This window comes from Lytechinus pictus, chromosome 12 (assembly GCF_037042905.1).
Source record: "Lytechinus pictus isolate F3 Inbred chromosome 12, Lp3.0, whole genome shotgun sequence".
In the NCBI taxonomy this organism is placed as follows: domain Eukaryota; kingdom Metazoa; phylum Echinodermata; class Echinoidea; order Temnopleuroida; family Toxopneustidae; genus Lytechinus; species Lytechinus pictus.
The window spans coordinates 27,335,138-27,357,509 of NC_087256.1; the positions used below are offsets into that span (position 1 = coordinate 27,335,138).

At 35.8% G+C, this 22,372-nt stretch overlaps 1 protein-coding gene across 1 annotated transcript in view; it reads right to left on the reverse strand.

Annotated features, from left to right (window-relative positions):
• Window positions 1-8,643: 8,643 nt before the first annotated feature.
• Window positions 8,644-22,372, reverse strand: part of LOC129272665 (glycerol-3-phosphate acyltransferase 4-like) — a 29,888-nt gene continuing 16,159 nt past the window's right edge. The window contains exons 6-13 of the mRNA XM_064107976.1: window positions 20,575-20,664; window positions 18,874-18,967; window positions 17,147-17,265; window positions 16,726-16,781; window positions 15,305-15,390; window positions 13,698-13,826; window positions 13,167-13,246; window positions 8,644-12,548 (exon numbers count right to left, since the gene is read on the reverse strand). Of these exons, the coding sequence (XP_063964046.1) occupies window positions 12,461-12,548; window positions 13,167-13,246; window positions 13,698-13,826; window positions 15,305-15,390; window positions 16,726-16,781; window positions 17,147-17,265; window positions 18,874-18,967; window positions 20,575-20,664 (742 nt within the window). The 3' untranslated portion in view covers window positions 8,644-12,460. The remainder of the gene's footprint in view (window positions 12,549-13,166; window positions 13,247-13,697; window positions 13,827-15,304; window positions 15,391-16,725; window positions 16,782-17,146; window positions 17,266-18,873; window positions 18,968-20,574; window positions 20,665-22,372) is intronic.

The window sequence follows — 22,372 nt, forward strand, 5'->3', positions numbered from 1 at the left end:
GTTTTAGATGCAAGAAAACGCCATTTTCACACACAGATTTTCAAAAATTTTCCCTACTGTGGGAGGGGGGACAACCCCCTCCCACACCCTCCCCCCTCGCTCGCTCCGCTCGCTTGGACTCGGTCGCTACGCTCCCTCGCATACCACCCCAACCCCCCCTTTATAAAAAGCTGGATCCGCCCCTGTTTGGGTATTTAATTTGTGATTTATTGTGAACAAATTCTTTTTTATAGAAGTGCCACATATATGTTACATATTATTTGGCGAATAAAGATGGTATTATATTGGAAAACATAAGAATAAGCAAGCAGACCTGGGGCCCCGTTTCATAAAGAGTTACAACTGTTGTAACTTTGCCATTATGGCAACTACCATGGTAACCTTGATTTTGATTGGCTGCTGAGCCCTGTTACCATGGTACTTGCCATATTGACAAAGATTCAACAGTTGCAAGTCCTTTATGAAACAGGCCCCTGGTCCATCCGATCAAAGGATGCCCATGAATTCGAATATGTTTTGCAACTCATGCCCCACCTCGCCTTCATAATGATACCCGAGGCCACAATCGACCCCTTCAAGTTCTCCTTCTATCCAAGAGCGATAAGAAAATGGAACTAGAACTGCAATCGTTTCAGAACGATGTGCATGCATTGACGCGTCTGATTGAAAGGTCAAGTCGACCTCAGAAAAATGTTGATTTGAATCAATAGGGAAGAATCCGACAAGCACAATGCTGAAAATTTCATCAAAATCGGATTTAAAATAAGAAAGTTATGACATTTAAAAGTTTCGCTTGTTTTTAACAAAATAGTTATATGAACGAGCCAGTTACATCCAAATGAGAGAGATGATGATGTCACTCACTCAAAATGGTGCATGCACTGTCATGCATGAATGATTTTAGAAAATGGAATAAGAGGTACACAATAATGCATCATGGACAACCTGTCTACCAAAATCGGAATGAATTTGGATGAGGAGCAGAGGCAGGGGAGGACTAACAAAAATTACATGTTAATCAAAGTGGATTTTGGTACATTTTGCCCTCCATAGGAAGTTACATTCTCGAGTCAAACAGATTTCGTCCATTTTTAGACCATATGGCCGCACAACAAAGAGAGAGAAGGGAGAGAAAGACACAGAGAGAGTTATATGAATAAGCATACAAATTTCCCTGACAGTTCATTAACGTAACCTATTTGTAAAGTACGTATCAGAACGATGTGCATGCATATTACGTTATGCCATAGACATTGTGTACATTTCTGTCGTTGATAATATGTGCATTGTAAACAGTATACCATGTGTTCAGATTGATTTATCTTGAAATTTTCTGTTGTAACCTATGTCGTATTTGGTATCAGTGGAAAGAGTATTCCAATGCGGTGACATTGATACCACTTTTATTTGTGCGCAGGCAATAGACCGGAAGTAAATACCATATAAAGAAAGACATTAAAAATGACAGTTTTTCACAATATTTTCAAGCTGACGTGAGCTCTATGTCAGTTTCTGTCACAAAAGGTTAACGAACGGTTAAAGTATATATCAATACTCATTTATGCCAAGTTAGAAAGGATAAGCTTCAATAATAAGGAAATAAGAGCAAGTTGAAGTTGTGCTGGCATTATAGTGCATTTTTGCGTATTTTGCTGATTTTCGGGAGCATTTTTCAGATATTTTGTCAGTGGTAAGGTATATATTGTTCTAAATTGCATGAAAGGGCATAACTTGAAGACCCTAAATCTAAAAAAGGGTACGGGTTTGGCCATGCATGACGCAATGAGGAGCATTCAAAGGTAAGCGTTTTTGAAACTTTAGAGGGCGCTATTTCAATACCGGAAGATCAATGATGCGTGAAAACTGACTCGTGGGTATAATATGTTGCCAGTATTAATTCCAAAAAATATTGGCTTGAATTGAATAAAAACAAGAAAGTTATGGCCATTTTACGATTTTTTGACTTTACATTTCAATAAATATCAAGTTTTTGAAGGAAGGCTATTTCGGATTTGAATTTAGGGTATGAAGATGGCATTTTTAAGGTCGGGTTATACGTCGCAAATGATGGAGCAACTCTTTGACTATCTATAGCAATTTGTTAGAAGTCTGTAGCATGCAGGATGCGGGAGTTAGGACGAGATTAGTAATGGTATGCAAATGGACTTGAAATTTACAAAATGGCGCCTTGATGGTCATGCATGATTGATTTTGGAAAATGGAAGACGAGGTGCACAACTAGGGATGCTGGACAACATGTCTACAAAGTTTGGATGAATTTGGATGAGGGACGGAGCCAGGGTAGAGCTAACAAAAACCATGTGTTAAACAAATGGGATTTTGTGGAAGAAGCAGAAGAAGAAGACGACGGAATAGGAATACGGAACAAGAACAATGCATTGTCGCCATTGGGCGTCAATGCAACAAGCTACCCAGTTCAGCTGTAAACACCACATGAATGTCCAGTTTTAAGGAGGCTGCTCTCCCTGCCATCAGAATGATGCAGCCTCCTGTTGGATCCCAAATGATGTAAAGTCAATAGCTTGGTTTTTATACCTCGGTCACATTTGCTCTACTTTTAAATTAAAACTATTATGTAGCTGATGCTAAAAATGTCAAAACGGTCGTTTTCGACTCGCCATACGGCCGCTGTAGAGGAAATGTGACCGAGGTATTACCTGCACTTGACATAGCATGTTTTACTGTATGTACAAATGGCTATCCATCACCATTTCTGCACTTCATAATACTCCTTCCAGTGACTCACTTCATCATCCCAGTAAAGCTTTATGTTTAAGCTGCCAAAGGGATTACTTCATCAAATATCAAGTATAGCTACAGCTTCACTGTAGTCCATCAATCGCCTGAAATTTATTATAAACATCCAAGTCATTTATCAAGTGTTTTTCGTGTGACCCGACCGTAATGAAAAAAAAAGTTGAAATCAAGCACCTGCTTTTTACGTGAACATAGTTTACGTGGTATTTCCACCCATAGCGATCTCAATGGATGTTGATGAATATGGACAAAATAAATTATTGCATCATGTGTTTGACTGCAAAGACTTTTCAGATTGACAGAAATCATTTTTATGGTGGCATTTACCAAAACAAATATAATAAAGGAAATATTCTGAAAAATGAATTGTAAATAAAGTAACAAATGTGGAAAAAGGTTGACGAGAAATTTCATCAACATTTTTGTCCAAATTGTCAGATCTGACAACTTTCCTTCATTCTGATTGGCTGAGAAGCACTGTTACTATGGTAACGGTCAGATAAACTGGGACTTGTCAGATGAAATATCTGACAAGTTCTTTCATGAAACGCTCCACGGGTTTGATATTTTATAGTCTGTTTCCTTTACCACCGATGAGAAAAACCAGAAGACTTGTATGAAAGGGGCCTGACACAGACTTGACATAAAGGGCAAATACAAAAAGAAAAAGAGAGAGAGAGAGAGAGAGGGGGTCACAAAAATACAATACAAGATTGAAATATAACATAATTTAACACAACAAAGCTGTATTTTGAGATTTTATTGCATCAATTACCTTTTTATTCATGATCATGATGATAAATTAATTGTACATTATGATTAATTTTTCGTTAATTCTTTCTGCACAGATCAAAAATATAGAAATCCCTTTTTAAATTAAATCACGGCCTGCCATCACTTGCAAAATATTTTGAATACACACACACCTACACACAGGCCTGAAGCCAGACTTGGTAACCATATGCCCACAGTTGGAGAAATGATTCTCTCAGATCAAAGTGTAGGAATCTATCCAAGGGGTGTTTCACAAAGAGGTGTGATTAAAAATCACACGTCTTTGTAAAACACAACGTGTGATTAAAAATCACTTACGGAGTGTGGAAGAAAACTTGTAATCGATGCAAATCAATTTTAGACATCATGTGCAAAAGTCTTGCAAGTCAGTGCCAATTTCCGATTGATCGATGGTCTGCTTCTTGTATTAACAAGCTAGTGTACATCAATTTGCTTTGGTTGAAATTGATCGATCACTTGTAAATTTACAACTGTACTTTGCAATTGATTGCAAATATTTTCTTCCATCACCCCATGAGGTATACACATCACTGCACTCTTTAGATCATACACAGGGACATGCGCTACCATGCATCTATCAATGATATTATGCGGTAATTGTCATGTGCATATTGCGCCTAGGCACGACTTGAATCAATACTTTTTTGTGAAACCCTACCCAGGTTCTTCCTTTGTGGCGCATGCAATAAATGGTGTTCTTACAGAACTACAAATGCCCTTGCAACAATATCCCACGTATCCATCCCAAAATTACTCAACCTTCAAAGATAAGCGCTGAAAATAATGACAATGATTTTCCATATTGACATTGATTGGATCATTCCCAACTGTTTGTCATACAGGGATCACTCTTTTCCCCCAAATAATGATGATCAGTAAACAACACAATATATTATTCATATTAGTAAACAAACTAAATTCAGATGGCATGGTAGGCTGCAAATACATTCATAACAATTTAGCGAACAATGCAATGTGAACAAAACCTTAACAACAATCCATTTAAAATATGAATTACAGGTTTGAGTTCATATTATAGTAAAACTATGTCTTTGTAATCTTCACACAGGTAAAATGAAAATGAACAAAAGACAAGTGCCCAACTTTATGGTCTTCTATAAAGTCCCTTTTTCCCTTTTCTGTAATTTCACATCTCAAAAGCAAATAACCCAAACATAATAATAATAAGCATTTACATCAAAAACAATTTTCAAGTACAAAATAATTTGACTCGAGCAAAGCTCAGTGTATATTTTCGAGGGAATGACATTTCTCAGAGAACCATTACAAAACCATAATAAATTTTCTTTGTTCAAAGCTCTTAGAAAGCAGTGATCTGACACGGTGAGACTTTTAATATTTCCATTCATGATGATGATGTGAAAACAGTATGATGATACAGTTATATCATTAAAGCCCATAAGTCATAACCACACAAACCTTTTTTGCTTTATTTTTAACACCCTGATATTTACATTTGCTTCTTTGACAATACCATACTTTTGTTTATCATCTGTCTTTCATAATTAATGATAGTTGGTAAAACATATCACTATAACACACTTCATTACTTATCCCAAATGTACATTAGAAAAACCATGACACCAGCTGCACATTAACTTATTAATAGGATGGCAAGTTGGATGAAATATAATCATATTAAAATCTATAATATTCCCCAAATGAAATAATATTTCGAAATATATGGCAAACCTTTACAAACAACACTCACCATCCTCCAAATTTCTATTATCCTTGACCGAGAGTATAACAAAAATAATTTATTAACAATCCTACAGCATTAATACATTGTAACATACAGGATTTCATCCTTTTTACCACTGAAACATTCTTAGATTCCTTTATACAGCATTCTTATTAATTATTTACAATATAGAACCCATTGCTTATATTATCTTTTTTTAATGATGTACAAAAATTGTTTGATCCATAACTGAATCAAGCCATTCACGAGTCATTTTGACTCCTCTAGTCTCTACCAGCTGCAACACCTGACTTAGTCAAACATGGTCCTTGGGCAAAGTGACGAAGTTAAGAATAAAATGGCCGACTAAATATTTCTGACTGGACATTTATCAGAGTTCAATTTATTGAAGCTCTTTTTAGGGTTTAGCTGCAGTTCATAGAGTGCTAAGATTCAAATCTTTGATTTATTGGCTCAAACATACTTAATTGTCTTGTCATGTTCAACCTTCATTAACTTGAGACTATTGAAGCCTTCAATTAAATATGATCTTGTTTGAGACTACATGGTTCGAGAGTCTCTAAATTCCCCCCGGGGTTTATTTCATATAAGATATAGGGTTAGAGTTGCAATAGGGCTTCATTTTAGGATTAGGGTTAGGTTTAGAATAGGGTATAGTGTTAAATCCAAGGCTTAAGTTGATAATTCCAAGCTCCTTGGTGGCATTTATAGCAGAGCAATTGTCGTTGGAGAAGTGACATGGAACCATATTTATTAGTAGCACTAGTAATAACTGAGTGACACTTCAGCAATTACAATGTAGTATCCAATGATCTTGTATAAGTAGATATTTTTAAAAAAGTCAAAAGGAGTCTGATTTACAAGTGCAATGCTTAACCAAGTACTTACAATACAACACCATGTCATGATTCAAGTCTGTTCAATATCACTGCTCATAGAAAAACAGACACACTACGTAATTGTTGTTACAGAAGTTAAACTTCAAAGCCTGAGTTCTGAACTCCGGTCCAACTTAACCCTAAAATGGCCGGGGGGGGGGGGGGGGGGTTGAATCAACCCCCCCTCAACATTTTCTGCGATCATTCCGCCGCGTGAAATTTTTTGACCGCACCACTCGCAGAGTTTATACTTTTAAGTCTCGCGCATCTTTTGAGATGCGCGACCGCCGGGTACGCGGTTCCAAACTTACGCAACATTTGTAAGTGCATGTCAGACCAAAAATTGTTCTGCAACGTGATTTTGTGTACAAAGTCAATGCAAATTGAGTTTTCTCATCTTATTCATAAAGATATGATTATTTTTACTTTAAACAGCTGAAAGCAATTGATTTTAGAATAATTATGCTTCAAAAAGGTTGTGCAATAAATCTGGAGAAAAAAACAAAGAAAAACAAAAGGTTGAAAAACAAAGAAATACATTAGAAATTCATAAAACAATAAAATACATAAGAAATTGATTTCCAAACCGAAGTTTTTTTCAATTGCCATTGTTAAGAATGCTACAAAGAATATTTTAACCAAAAATTAGCATTCTAGGAGCTTTATTTAGTGAATTAGAGCAAAAAGTATGATTTATGCATAAATTAGCATAATTCATATAAACTAAAATCTCATTATTTTGGAAAATTTTACCATACAGCCTTGTAGATTACGTCGCACACTACCAGCGTGCAAATTTTTGCGGCGCTTGCGCGATCGGCGGCCGAGATCTCAGGGGGGGGGGTTGAATCAACCCCCCCCCCCCCCCCCCCCCCCGGCCACAGAACACCCAAAAAAGCCCGGCCTAGTTAGGGTTAAGCCTAGTCTAAAGAAAGTTTTGACACAAAACAGGTTCAATTCATAATAAAATTTCTGCTTTCTTCACCATCAATGTATGAAGAAATAGGCTAAGCAGACACAGAAAAACAATGTCTGTAAGAACTACAACTTGCCATAATTTCGGCACAGACTTTACTAATTTTTAACCATAAATTAAACCTGACTTCAGAATACAGGCCCATATACATCAATACATGTTGCACGATCAATGATATCTTACACATTTCATTGATGAAATAGCTGCATCGTTAATCTTTTTACAAAATATACCAAATTTCACATTTGTTTGTTACATGTACGGCTAATCACACACATCATTACTGTCTGTTTGGTTATTTCAGTCATTCTGATAATTTATGACTAATCTAATTAATATAAGACTAATGCTAGCCTTCCTAAAAATAATTATACAGAGGAACCTCGGTATAAGATTATTGAAGGGGGTGCAGTCAGAACTATGGAAGGCCATACGCGCCTAACTCTCCCCACTACTGGGGAAGAGGGCTCACGGACCCCCATTCACTCACGTGCTAATTCATAGCTCATCAAAAAATCAACCCCACAATCGATTTTGTTTTAATTCACCGACATCAGTCACAATTAACAGCACATTAAAACTAGATATGTTAATCGGGTACTTATCCAGCTCAATCAAAAGTTGTATGGCCTGAAATAAGACTAACCATAATTTCGGCCAGTTCATTAATTAAAATGAAATATAAAAATGCAGTCGAGCCTCCCCAAAGGCCTTAATTATGAAAGAGTATGAACATGACATTGTTTCTATCATTTATATCTTGATATACAAACATTTTGTTTATTTCTAATGAATTATTTTAATCAATAAAGTCATGTGATCTTTACTTACGCCTGTCCGGCATGCTTTGCGCGCGGATTAATTACTCTCATGTGCCCAATAAAGTCTTGAAACTATGGCAGGCCAGGGTGGCTTGTCACAAAGAGTTAAGTTATCGTTTTCACTATTTTTTTTTCAATTGGACTATACCTATCACACTTCATGATATATATATATATATATATAAACCAATCTTTGTCCCTGAATACATAACAAAATACCTTGTCTCCCTTTCCAATACAAATAATATTACAAGTTAATGTAAGGAAGAGGAAAGAATATGAAAGGGAAGAGGAAAGAATATGAAAAGAAGGAAATTTCATGAAACAAAGAACACTTCTAGAATGCAGTGATTTACAAACACGTATAAAACATTCCGTAAGAGAGTAAACAAACTTTAGAAATGCTGCATAGAGAAGATGATGGGAACGGAAGTGAAATGAAATTGGGGAACAAATTGTGATGAACTCGCATTTTAAAAATACTTGGAGGTCTTATTAATAATAATGTCCCCACGCTCACGTGTATTAGTGATACAATCAGATCGCCTTCCACATATTATCATCCAAAAGGGTATAGCTCACAAAACTGATGTCATTTCATTTGCAAAATATCAAAATATATTTCACAAATTCTAGGTATAATCAATGCAAAAGCTTTTTTTTTTTTTTGGGGGGGGGTAAACCTTTCATTTTAAATGTTTTTCATTGACAAAATTTCTGCTTCTTTTAAAATGCATGCAATTTCGTGTTATTCTCTTTCAAGCCTCCCTTTTAATTAAATGAAAAAAAATGGAAGAAAAGGAAAAGGAAAACAAAAGCTAGATGATATTTTAAAGTCTTGAATATCAAAAAGCTGGATGATAAATGCAGTATAAATTAACCACAACACCCAAAACAAAAACAAAACAACAACTAATAAGACATTGCATTGCGATAAAAATATGCCGGCAGAGATGATAAAGCTATATCAGGAATGTTTCTATACCACAAGTCTGAAATTAAAGCTGGATATAACAGTATTCTAAATAATTTGAGCTAATGACAAATTATACAAAATAAGAAATATATACAAATTAAAATTCAGTATCTAAAGCAGAGTATTATTTCTCGATAGATTTTTATCAAAATCCACTCCATCAAGCTGGATGTCATCATATTGGAGATACAAATACAGGCATAAACAAAAACTTTTAAAGGTGGAATTCTGATAATTAAACCTCGGTTTAACCAGAGTCTTAACTAGAATCTTAGACCACACTTATATGGAATGCTAAGTTTCATAACCATACTTTTTCTATATTCATGGCAAAGATAATGTACAAATTCATTGAAAGTCATTATAATTTTGTATTATCCTATTGTTGTATTTTCTCATTTCACATACATTAATTCTTTGGCAACCGTTATGAAGCAAATTTAGAATGATTTTTTTTTTACTTGAGAATGAGTCGACAACTGCAACTCCATAAAAGTGTGGTCGTTTTTAACCCGGAGTTTAACAGAACAATGGCTATCAGATTTCCACCTGAAGAGGTTATTTCTATAAGGCACTAACTCCACTTTTCCTTTGGACAGTTATGCATGATTTGCAGCAGCACTAGTGTCCTTTGGGAAGAAGTAACTTACAACTCTTTGCCACTCTCCAACCAGGTGATGAATGGGTTCCTGAAAGGTTGCAAAAGCCCATTACGCTTTAAAGGTAAATGCTAGTTTTGGTAACGATATCAAAATGAGTTCGTACAGAATCCAATGAAATTACCACCAAAGTGTCTGTTTGTATAAATAAAACGCATGTGCCAAAGGATTCTGGAATAAATTGTGTAATTGCTGAGAAATCAGCAAATAAGCACAGGATTCGGGTAGAGCGTCGGGCCCGACGCTCAAAGCAATAATTATACACTGTCCCATGTGCGCTTATCTGTGTTGGGGAAGTTCCGTCTGAACATTTTTCAGCGTAGATTTCAAGATTTCACAAAGTTCAGTTTATGTAACTGTACCAGATCTAGATCCTCGATGATATACTGACAATTAAGCCTGTTTTTACAGACTTTCTCATGAAATCAGTGTTTACTGCAACTACTGGAATTTCTCTTTAATAGCAATTCAAGCACAATAGCTCTTTTCTAAAATGCTCCCCTGGGAGTGGAGAAAGTTCATTCTTCTATAGCGGACAAGCCAGAAACAGATAACTGTGTTACAGCCTAAACAAAAAAAAATTGGTATGTTGCCCTCATCTGACCTATAGTAAAATGCGGGAAATTTGATTGCTATTTTATTATTAAGCAGGCAAAAAATATACAAATGCAATATTTTTATGACAAAATGTCAGATTTAGGAAATAATTCAAATGTTTATTGATTGGATTAAAAGAGCACTTTAATATGCATCTTGACATCTTTGACTGCATCACGTGCATGATTTTCTTTGTGCAGCGCAGAAGAGATGGTATAAAAAAAAGAAGAAAAAAAAGACTGACCCAAATTTCCGATTTGGGCTTATGACGGAAAACTGTTCTTGTTGGGGGAAAAGTGGTACATGTATTGTAAGGATCATTCCTTTTCATTCATAATCAATTCAATTACTTTGTTAAACAGTGAATGTAATTATTTTTTCATTATGTTTTTATTTGTTCAAGATGTATGTATTTTGGTGTAATGTGAAACAATAAATCATATCAAAAATCAAATCAAAATCTAACAATTAAGATAATGCTTTTGTTCAGATTAAGACACATATGAAAACCGCTCTTTGACATCACTCATAATTTTCAATGAAATGGATTTAGTACCTTTCAGATTTAAATACAAGAATATAATACTACAAAGATGGTGGCCATCTTTTCATAAACTGTATTTTCTGAACCTCTATATTTTCATCTTTATTGGGACTGTATTTCCTTTCTCAAATAAAAGATGTTTTCCTGTAACAAACCAACCACAGTAATAAATTCATTATGTATTTATTCCATTTCAAATAACCCACACTCCTTTCATTTAATCAACCCTTTACCTTTCATATAATCAACAAACAAATCATATAATTTTTGTGAAATCACTTTATAGTATATTAGATTCAATATATATATTCAGTTCTGCGTATACAGATACAGAACAAAAAGGGAAAACTGGAATCTCATTTGTTACTTTCACAAAATGTGATGAAAGCAGTTTTCTCTGAATCCAAATATGAAGAGATAGGAATAACCCAAATCATATCAGAGTTGAAATGGATGAAAATAGCAAAATTTCTAAAGATTAGATCAGATATTTAAAGGTCAAGTCAACCCAAGGCAAATGCTGACTTGAATAAATAGAGAAAAATCAAACTAGCATAGTGCTGAAAATTTCATCAAAATCGGATGTAAAATAAGAAAGTTATGTCATTTTAAAGTTTCGCTTATTTTTCACATAACAGTGATATGCACAACTCGATGACTCAGTCGATGATGTCCATCACTCACTATTTCTTTTGTTTTTATTGTTTGAATTATACAATATTTCATTTTTTATAGATTTGACAATAAGGACCAACTTGACTGAAGCATATAGTATTAAACAATGCTAATTCCACATGTTAAGGGAAGAATTAATCGTCGTATCACTTGACAATGAGGAGAAAATTAGAAATTTCATATAATAAAATACAAAAGAAATAGTGAGTGGATGACGTCATAGTCTCCTCATTTGCATACCAGCCAGGATGTGCATATAACTGTTTTGTGAAATTAAGCGAAACTTTAAAATGTCATAACTTTCTTATTTTACATCCGATTTTGATAAAATTTTCAGTGTTATGCTTGTTGGATTTTTCTCTTTTTATTCAAATCAACTTTTTGTTGGGGTGGACTTGTCCTTTAAGTATTAAGAGTTGCTGCTTTCCTAGATTTCAGTGACAGTTACATTTATATCATAGACTCAGTTTCACCATCCCAAGAACTGATCATAGTTGAGACCATAGATTAACATTCATCAAAAGTAAAGCTTCCTCCACAGACTATAAGAGAAGACACGACTCAAAGTGGACCACTAATATGCTGTGGGCAGAACCAGAGCACAGACCTAGTCTTGTGACACATCAGACACTAGCTAAATCCTGGACCAGGGGACCGTTTCATAAAGCTGTTCGTAAGATAAGAGCGACTTTAAGAACGACTGATGAACCTTTCTTACACGCTAAACCATCGCAAATGGTGTATAACGTTTACCAAAAGAAAGGATCACCAGTCGTTCTTAACTTACGAACAGCTTTACGAAACACCCACCAGATGATACTTAGATTGGGAGTAGACCAATGAGAAGTCCTGGACCAATCCTGCAGTAGAACAATACATTCTGGGACCTAACTTACGAAAGAGCAATAATTCCTGAACCAGGATCATAGTAGACCTGGACGCAATCCACTGCAGGTCCAAATGTAATTCCAGTGCCAGATTAATGGCAGGTCCAATGGTAAGGTCCTGAGCCCGTGTTAATGGTGTAATTCTGGTCTAATCTGCCTTGAGAAGCTTACTGTACTCCTCCTGTTCTTTCTCACGATACTCTTGCTTGACGCTCATCCTCTTCAACTGTCCATCCCTGTAACCATGGATACAGAATAACATTAAGAATATAAGTACATGGCGCAAGGTAGAGTAATGTTCATCAAGGGTACACCTAAATGGGCCTCCTAGAAATGATTTTGACAAACGTAAATATAAAATCTCCAGAATATGAGTGGGTCATTAAGATATTTGAATTAATCATCTGGGTTTATCTTTAAGGGAATAAAGAATCTAGATGGTGAAAACAGATTTTGCCTCTGGACAATCATGATGGTGGTAATATTTTACATGTACTAGGAAAGCATGCCAAATGTTTGAAAACAAGCAACCAAAGGCTTAAGGTCCTCCCTGAGGAACCTGGCAGTGAGAATAAATGCCTTACCAAAGGGCACTATTGCACCAACCAACCCGGATTAACACTTCCCCCGAAAACCATCTTTCGGGAGAAACACCGATCATAAATGCACGTTTTTGCAAATTTACATTTGGTGTTTAAATAAAAACAAGAAAAAAACGTAACCTTGTTTTCAACTACATGTACACACAAAATATAAACCTGGTCTGAAAACAGGAAGCCCTATTAAACACATCCTAACTTTTTTCCTTTTTTTTTTGTTAGGTAAAACTGATGTCTTCAGAAATGTTCACTTACCAGACAAGGTCTAGCAACCCTCCTTGCTTGGCAATTGCTGCCTTTACCCTGTTAGCAAAGTCAACTGCAGACTCGTTCTCCTTCAAAGCAAAAACACAAGGTGAAAAACTAACAATAATTAATTTGGGACTTCATCAAAATATATGAATATTCTTGTCATGTCACTGTGAATTGTTAAGAAATACAGTTGAAGTTTAACCCTCCAATTTACTATTGTAATTATGATCATGACCATGATCTTCATCATCATCATCATCATCATCATCATCATCATCATCATCATCATCATCATCATCATCATCATCATCATCATCATCACCATCATCAACATCATCACCACCACTACCAACACCACCACCACCATCATCATCATTTACCACCGCTTTTGATTGACTCCACACACTAATGTAGTATATTAAAAAACCAATTGAATAACTTTGGAAGTGTCCTGCAAGAAGGTAACTGAACCTTCATTTTCCATCAAGAAATGTAAACCAAATGACTCATTCTCTGTACATATATCACACTTACTAATCTATCCATTGGTGGTAGGTACCAAACATCAACAACCAGAGCCCAACTGGTCATCATCATCAGCAGGTAACGAACCATGGAATACCGAGAGCTGTTCCAGAAGGCATCTCCAAACCGAGGATCATACTGCAGTCAGAAAAGCAATGGAAGGATATCCGTTAAGAGATTCATCCGATTGGTAGAACTCAAATAGAACAAATTTTTGTCTTTCCACAATTAATTTTGTTTTTACCTTGTGACCTTCCGCCGACTCGTTCTGCAGGCTTCTTCAGACTAGCGCCGAATTGCCGTAGATGGGGTAGCATCGGCAGCGCGGCAGTCCGTGAGAATGGGAATGTACATAGTAGAAATGGAAGCAGTTAACCTCTTGATTCTTTGACCCCAAAATCTAATCAGGGCCAGATTTCATAAAACTTTACAATTGTGGCTACTTTGCCATTATTGTTACCATGGAAACCTTGATATTGATTGGCTGTTGAGCCATGTGACCATGTTAGTTTCTATAACAGAAAAGTGAGAGTTTTTATGAAATGGAGTCCAACGTCACCATCACTCCTACATGTATGTGTATACTTGGACCAAGTTCAAAGTTGAACCACCAAATGGTTCTTTAGTTTTTGTGAGAACACAAAGGATGGACGGACAACTCCCCCAAACAACAGAATGGCTTCCGCACCACCAATGGTGCGCAAAGGGACAAAAATGGTCATGATTGTGGGGATGTTACTCATCAACAGGGTGCAGCTTGCGGCTCAGGTGCGATAAAGGGTTAGGGGGTCTCTGTCTACATCACCGGGGGGGGGGGGGGGGGGGTCATAAAGCTGTTCTTAAGTTAAGAGTGACTGTAAGAAACGCCTGGTGATCCCTTCATGTGGTAAATGATATTCACCATTAATTGTCCATCGGTGATAATTTAGTGCGTAAGGGTGGGTCACTAGTCGTTCTTAAAGTTGCTCTTACTTACGAACAGCTTTATGAAACACCCACCTGGAACATAGCCAATGTGGCTCAGTGAAAAAGAGCATGCCGCTAAATCCCTCTCAAAGCCATACCAAAGATTTTCAAAATTGGGACCTTTGACCTTCTAGCCAGTTTCTTGGTATGTATGTAATTGAATGGATAAGGCTAATGACAAAATATTATGTTACTTAGGGCCCTCCAGTTACAAACAAAAATTTGAAGTGACTACTGTGGGTAAAAATAACGAGGTATCATTTTTTGAGTGATTTCATAGCGTTCATACGTCCAAACCTCAATATGTGGGACCTTAATGAAATTATTTGTCTTTATTTTCTACATATGAAAACTTATATTGCTCTATTATCTCAAATTATTACGGTTTGAGCAGTTAATGATGTGAAAATTAAATGAAGTAAAATAGGGGTTGGACATAGAAAAATTTCATTATTTTTTGGAACTGCGCGTTACCATCCGCTGAAACTCAAATAGTACAACACTTGTCCTGCCAAAGCCAAGGTAATTAATTACTGACCACGGTTCGAAGCCCACTTGGTACGCTAGTTTACTTTGGATTTATTAAGGCAATGGATGACTTCTGATAGTAAGAATTAGGTGCTTTCTAAAATACATACAATCATCATTACCTTTATTGCAGCTGGGTATATCCGGCCACCAATTTCAAAGCTCCCTTTTTTGAACATCATAACTGATGTGTTGTTGATACAGGTTCCTGAAAATATGCATTCAAAAATGAAATAAAAACAATAGGAGTGACAAGGTAATAAGCATAGTGGTGTTAAAATAGGTTTATAATTCATCTATATACAGTGCATCCCACAAAAAAAAGAAACCCATTTTCAGAGACAGATTTCACAATAATAAGCCAGTTCACGGTTAGCTCATTATCAACTTTTCTCAAATGACCTTTGTGATTTTTCATTAGGATAAGCACTTTCATTTTCAAATGTAGATGTTGCGTGAGCTTTACCGGTATAGTATTCGAATTCTAAGAACAAAAGGCATTGTATAGACCAGGTGACTAGAATAGTACATCAGGGATAAAGTTTGGAAATCTGTTTTATTGTATGCCTTTGGCACATTTGACTATTGTTTAGGCTACTGTCAAATACCAGTGATTATGAAGGCTCTATTTATTACTCTTCAGCTTGGATGTGATAAATATTTTGAAAGGAATACATGAATAATCATCAAATCACAAATGCCTATGTCAGTGAATTTGAAAGCCACCTTCATGGTTGTCTCCAATGACCTTTTTCTGCTCGTGCACAGTTTACAACCGTGAACAGGCTTATTAAATACGTGTTTACGATAAATTTGATATAATGGAATCTCATCTTTAATATGAGACCAACACCTCAGCAAATCATTCATGCATGGCAGATTACAAACAATAAATATTGAAGCATGTCTGAAATGATTTGCGCAGAAACTTACATGTGAATCTGAATCTACTCTTATTTCAGGGATCAGTGAGAGAAATCTAACAAAGTATACAAAAGAAATACGAATGAGCCAATCTTTGAAGAAGCACGGTCGTCGTTTCATGACCCGATCTTCTTCAACTTTTCTGCGCAACCTGATTTTTACATTTATTTTTAAACTCGTCTTGCTAATTATTGCATGAATGTTCGTCTCATATTAGGTATCAAAATATAGAGGATTAATTAAATTGTATGACGATGTAAATGAAATATCATAATTCATTTTCCTTTGAAGAAAAATGGACATGGGAATCCCGATTTCCTTATTTATGGGACGCACTGTAAAATCAAACAACATACAGTATTCAGACCATGGGACAAACATACTTTATGGTATTGCCATATACATTAATTTCAAATGCAATGAGTATATCATTTATAATCTTTTATTCAATAAAAAAAATATAACAATTTTAGGATTTTACTGATCTAGTTTTGACAAGACTGGTACAATTAAGGATAAATTCCCATGTCTCACAAGTTGTCAGAATAATTGTCAATAATTGTCAGTTGTCAAAAGAATTGAAATTATAATGGATAACATCTCAAAAATATAAACTTACCTTCTGGGAAAATCAGCATAGGCATTTTAGATGAATCCTCTACATGTTCTTTTAACCTGTAGGTCATATAAAAAAAAGTTGAAGATCGAAGAAAATAAAATATTTCTATATATTCTATATATTATATAACAGATGGACACCGAGCGTGATACCATAATACGTCCTGTAGGATGGGCGTATAAAAAATCAAACGCAACTAAAAAAAAATCAAATGCAACTTGAATTTCAACCAATAATACATGTGTTTTCAGGAATTAGGCATTATCTTTTTTTAGCTCTTCCTGGAATGGGACCCGGAAGTCCATAGCACAACAAGCAGTTCTTGGTCTCATACAGCCTGGCCTTTGCCTTAGCTTACTGCATGGCCTCATGCACAACATCTATTATCTGTATGAATAAGGGTAGGTATGATTATTCTTACGTTTGCGTAACCTTTTTCCTGTCCCTCATCTCCGATCTTTCAAACCAGATATGATCCATACCAGACCAGCTCATGGCTTGTTGAATGATACCTAAGAACTTGGTGTGCTTCTGACCAATCTACAAGTAATAGGTGGAAATACAGCAATTTATTATTATCATTTTTTTATTTAATGATATATATACATATATACATACATATATACATATATATATTTCTCTACATCTGTGTTTAAGGCGATTTTTTGGGTCTTCTTTCGTTGTTCGTAATGCGCCTTAACGCCCTCTACCTTCGTCTTTACGTCTATATGTGTATTATGACGGAATAAACCCATTCATTGACTTCGCCCTTTCGTAGGATGTAGGCATATATATATATATTTCTCTTTTTTTATCATTTTTATTTGGTAGATTATAAGCATTTCATACATATACAGAGTTGTCAGAGTAACATTATTTCATAATCAAGTCTAGCATCAATATAGAATAACACTGTACAGTATAGATAATATGAACAATGGTGATCCACGCTATTTTATTCACGAGTCCACTGTTTTGAATTAATGAGTCCACTCTTCAAACAGAATAAGATAGCGTATCTAACCATGGTAACAGGCGTCAATTTGGCGCACTGTGACAAAAGCGCGCATCAGCATTGGACATTTTTTTATTAACACGTCCGATACGTGCTAAATTAAGCGTAATTTATACAGGAAATCTGCATAAACCATGGATTCAACCGTGGGTTATAAAAAACACCTTTGTGAATTCGGGCCTTGGATTTTACAAGGAATTATTTTGGCTGGGTGCCTGCACCCTTTTTTTCATAACTCTCAAGGGAAAACGCTGACAATGTCACGATATAATCTTCGTCTGTAGCTTCCTGATGTTCAATCGCTAAAGTTATAAGATAAATGCTCAGAGTACACTTCTTTAAAGTAAAATGAAAACTTTACTCAGAGAGGTTGCAAGATATAAAAAAAAATTACAATATTGAATTTTCATTTTAAAAATAAACAGACAAATAAAGATTCAAAGTCCACTCTACTTTTGCAAAGTTGGATGATACTCAAACTTTTAATAATTCACATTATTGACCCTTAACTCTTTGCCCGCTTTGTTCGACTAACGTCACATACTGTACAGGAGACTGCCAAGTTCGACTCAAGTCACAATACACACAGAGTGCATAAAGTCTATTGTTCATACACTCATACTCAATAGTGGTGTGTGCATCGCATTGTGTTGTGTACACACCAAGCCTTTCTTTACAATTAACCAATCAAAAGCCATTGTGAGCTGAATTAGCATAGTCCACGCAACCCCCCCCCCTTCAGGTTGCGTCTTGAAATTAAAGACATATTTAAAAAGCAACTCTTTCTCGAACAGACCCTTTAGGAAGGAATAGATGTGGAGCGTTGTGGCCCAGTGGATTAGTCTTCTGACTTTGAAACAGAGGGTCGTGGGTTTGAATCCCAGCCATGGCGTAATTTCCTTCAGCAAGAAATTCATCCACATTGTGCTGCACTCAACCCAGGTAAGGTGAATGGGTACCTGGCAGAAATTTATTCCTTGAAATGCCACCGCGCTGTAAAAGGCTGCAGGGCTAAAGCCGGGGAAATAATATCCAAATCCTTTGGAAGCGCATAGGGACGTTATGACATAATGTGATATGCGCTATACAAGAACTGCGTTATTATATTATATATATATAATAGCGAGACTTACAAAAGCATAACAGTTGTCACTTGACAAGATAAGAACATCTATCGGTGAGGTGTGATTGGCTACACAGATTCCCCCTCCTTCAGCTCGATTCTCCCTGTAATAAATAAAATAGGAGAGAGAGAAGATAAGATATTGGGTGTTGACAAAAACAATAGAATAAATGATCCCATTTACACATGGGCCAGAGCTGCCAAGTTGTATTTTGCATTTTCAGTATTCTTATCCCCCAAAATCAGTATTTTGACCAAAAAATCAGTATTTTACTGTGTGAGATAAATATTTTCATAATAAAATGCTTGGCGCACTCGCCCATCACAGCGCTCAAGCTGCATGCAAGCTAAAATGTGCACTGCTCTTGCAGATGAAAAAAAAAAAACATTGAAACTTGTGTATATCTCACCCTGGTTTTTTACAAAATGATTGAAAAAAAAACAAGTTTCCTGAAATTACATTGATCTAATAACCATATTTGTGTACGTTTTATGAAATAGAGACATATAGAGATGATTTTTCTCAATAAATGCCGTATTTTGGTTGCAAAAACGTACTAAATACGGCTAAAACGTACTGGTTGGCAGGTCTGATGGGCCGGTTTCATGGAGTTGGCCTCACGCAGGAATCAAGCCGCCTCTCCCCAAAATAAAAATACTACTTATTACAAGCGCACGATACCGAGGTCAATGGTTTTGGGGTGGCGGGTCACAAATCAAATCTTTAAAATGTACATACATCTATCATACTCTAAGACCCTTGGGGCACGTTGGGGATGGGGGGGGGGGGTACCTAACATGTAAGTGTGACTCAAAGTGTAACTTACACTCACACTTCAATTCACTGTAATTCCAATCTATATCTGGCATGGAACACATCGTCATATTGGTCAGATCATGTTCAGGTGATGATGATGATATTGACAATGACGGTGATGATGACGATGATGATAATGTTGATGATGATAGTGACGATGATGATAATTGATAATGAATATGATGAGGATGATGATGGCGGGGATGATGATACTGACCATGACGGTGAAGGTGATGATGACAATGATGTTGATAACGATGATGATGCTGGTGCTACTGACGTTATTATCGTGATGTGACGTGATGGTGATGGTGACGATGATAATGATGATGATGACAAAAATGTGATAACAGTAATAATAATGATATTGCTGTAAATGTTGTTTATGGTACACATCATCATATTGGTCAAATCATGTTCAGGTCATGATGATGGTGAGGATGATGATAATGTTGATGATGACAATTGATAATGAATACGATGATCATGAAGATGATACTGACAATGACGGACATGATGATGATGATAATGTTGATGATGATGTTGATGATAATGATGACGATGATGATAATGTTGATGACGACAATTTGATGATGTTGATAATTATGATGATGATGACAATGATGATAATGTTGATGATGATAATGTTGATGATAATGATGATGATGATGATAATGATGATGAGGAAAATGTTGATGGTCATGATGATGATGATGATGATGATGATGGTGATAAAGATGATGATGCTGGTGCTACTGAGATAATGTAAGTGGTGACAATAATGATAATGATGATGATGACAAAACTGTGCTAATAAATAGTAACAGTGATAATAATGATATTGCCGTTGTTTCTGTTCTAGTGCATACAGTTGACACTACATGAGAACCTTACTTATTATGATATGTGATGAGGGCTGAGAAACTCCTACATGCTATCCTGTAGACTGTCAAGCTGATGTACTTATTCAAAACTTTCTTGATTCTGAGAAAAAGAAGAAAAATATTGATTTCATTAAGTTGATTACATCTATCACGCAGGGTCACTTTCTTGAAAAAGATCTTCTTAATTTCTATCACATGAAACTCTGCTAGCAAGAATCTCATTATGTATTTCTTTGTTTCTTTGCTTTCATCTATATGTTCATATGCTGTCTTGTAAACACTGGATGACTCCATGAGGCAAGTGTATGGTTATTCTTTACAAAAGGCAGACAAGTGATCAGTTTCTGATCCTGATTTTATTCAGTAGAAATCCTGGTCATCTTCAGAATCATTTATAGATTTTATTGCAGTAATATTAAACATAATCAGACAAATATAAATGACAGCTAGAAACACATTTACAGGGGATTTGCACATAAAATCGTGTTTCAGGGCAATCGGGTCTGACATGCACGTACAAAATGTGGCATAACTTTGGACTTGTATAACTGGACATTACAAATTGGCCTTAAAGGAAACCAAAACCCAAGAAGAGAAGCAATCTTATTGGAAAGAGTAAAATGAGAGGAACAATTTAAAAAAAGTTTCATCAAAATTGGTTATGAAATAAGCAAGTTATGGACGATTAAAAAGTCTTGTTGTACATACTATGTGGATCCTCAAATTGGCAAACGTGCTTCAAAATGGCTGATTTTGTGGACAACTCTCCATTTGTTTTGTACACATATTTTCAGATTTTCCCCTTTATTTTACATATTTCACATTATCTCCTCCTGACCTTGGCATATATTATGTGGATTATATTTTCCCCATGACATATGTTGTGCTCAGAAAGAGGTAAGATGCAATTTGAAAGATAATGAGGAAAATCTGAAAATTTGTGTACAAAACAAATGGAGAGTTGTCCACAAAATCAGCCATTTTGAAGCACGTTTGCCAATTTGAGGATGCCCATAGAAAGTACAAAAACAGTTTTTAAACTCCAATAACTTGCTTATTTCATAACCAATTTTGATGAAACTTTTTTTAAATTGTTCCTCTCATTTTACTCTTTCCAATAAGATTACTTCTCTTCTTGGGTTTTGGTTTCCTTTAAGAGTTGTGCATGAATTAACCAAAAAAAAGTTAGGAAACGTAACACAAAATCTTGTTTGCGATATGGTCTTATCGCACTATGCTCACCAGTCATCACCACTAATTGAAGTGGTTGTCAATGCCCTAAAACATCCTTACATATAATTCAAAATGTGATATAAGACCATGTCATCTCATAAAACCATTTGCAAATTCAATTTAAACATGCCTAATCAAAAAGTTCATAAACCAACTGAAGAACAATAAAACGTACATGTACCTACTTATTTCTCAAACAAACCAAAAAAGCTATTCGTTGGAGTCTGAGCTTGCATAAATGCAGGCATGGGTCTGTGGAAAGTGCATGTTAGAGAGTACCGAAGCGATGACGTCAGTTGCCATGGTATCATGGCAGCCTGGTTCTAAACAAATGAACCCGCCGAATGAAAGCGTGTGTTTCTCATAGGAGAAAATGGCTGCTATCCGAATTTGATCGCTCGCAACCTATTTATCAGCCAAAGTCATTTGCAGATCGTCTGCTGCGACTCTGTTTAGAACCAGCCCGCCATGACACCATGGTAACCGACATCACACTTTGGTACACTATAGCATAATCACTCAGTCCCTTACAGGTGAAATGCAGTATATAACAGAGCTTTTTACTGCTACTGCAG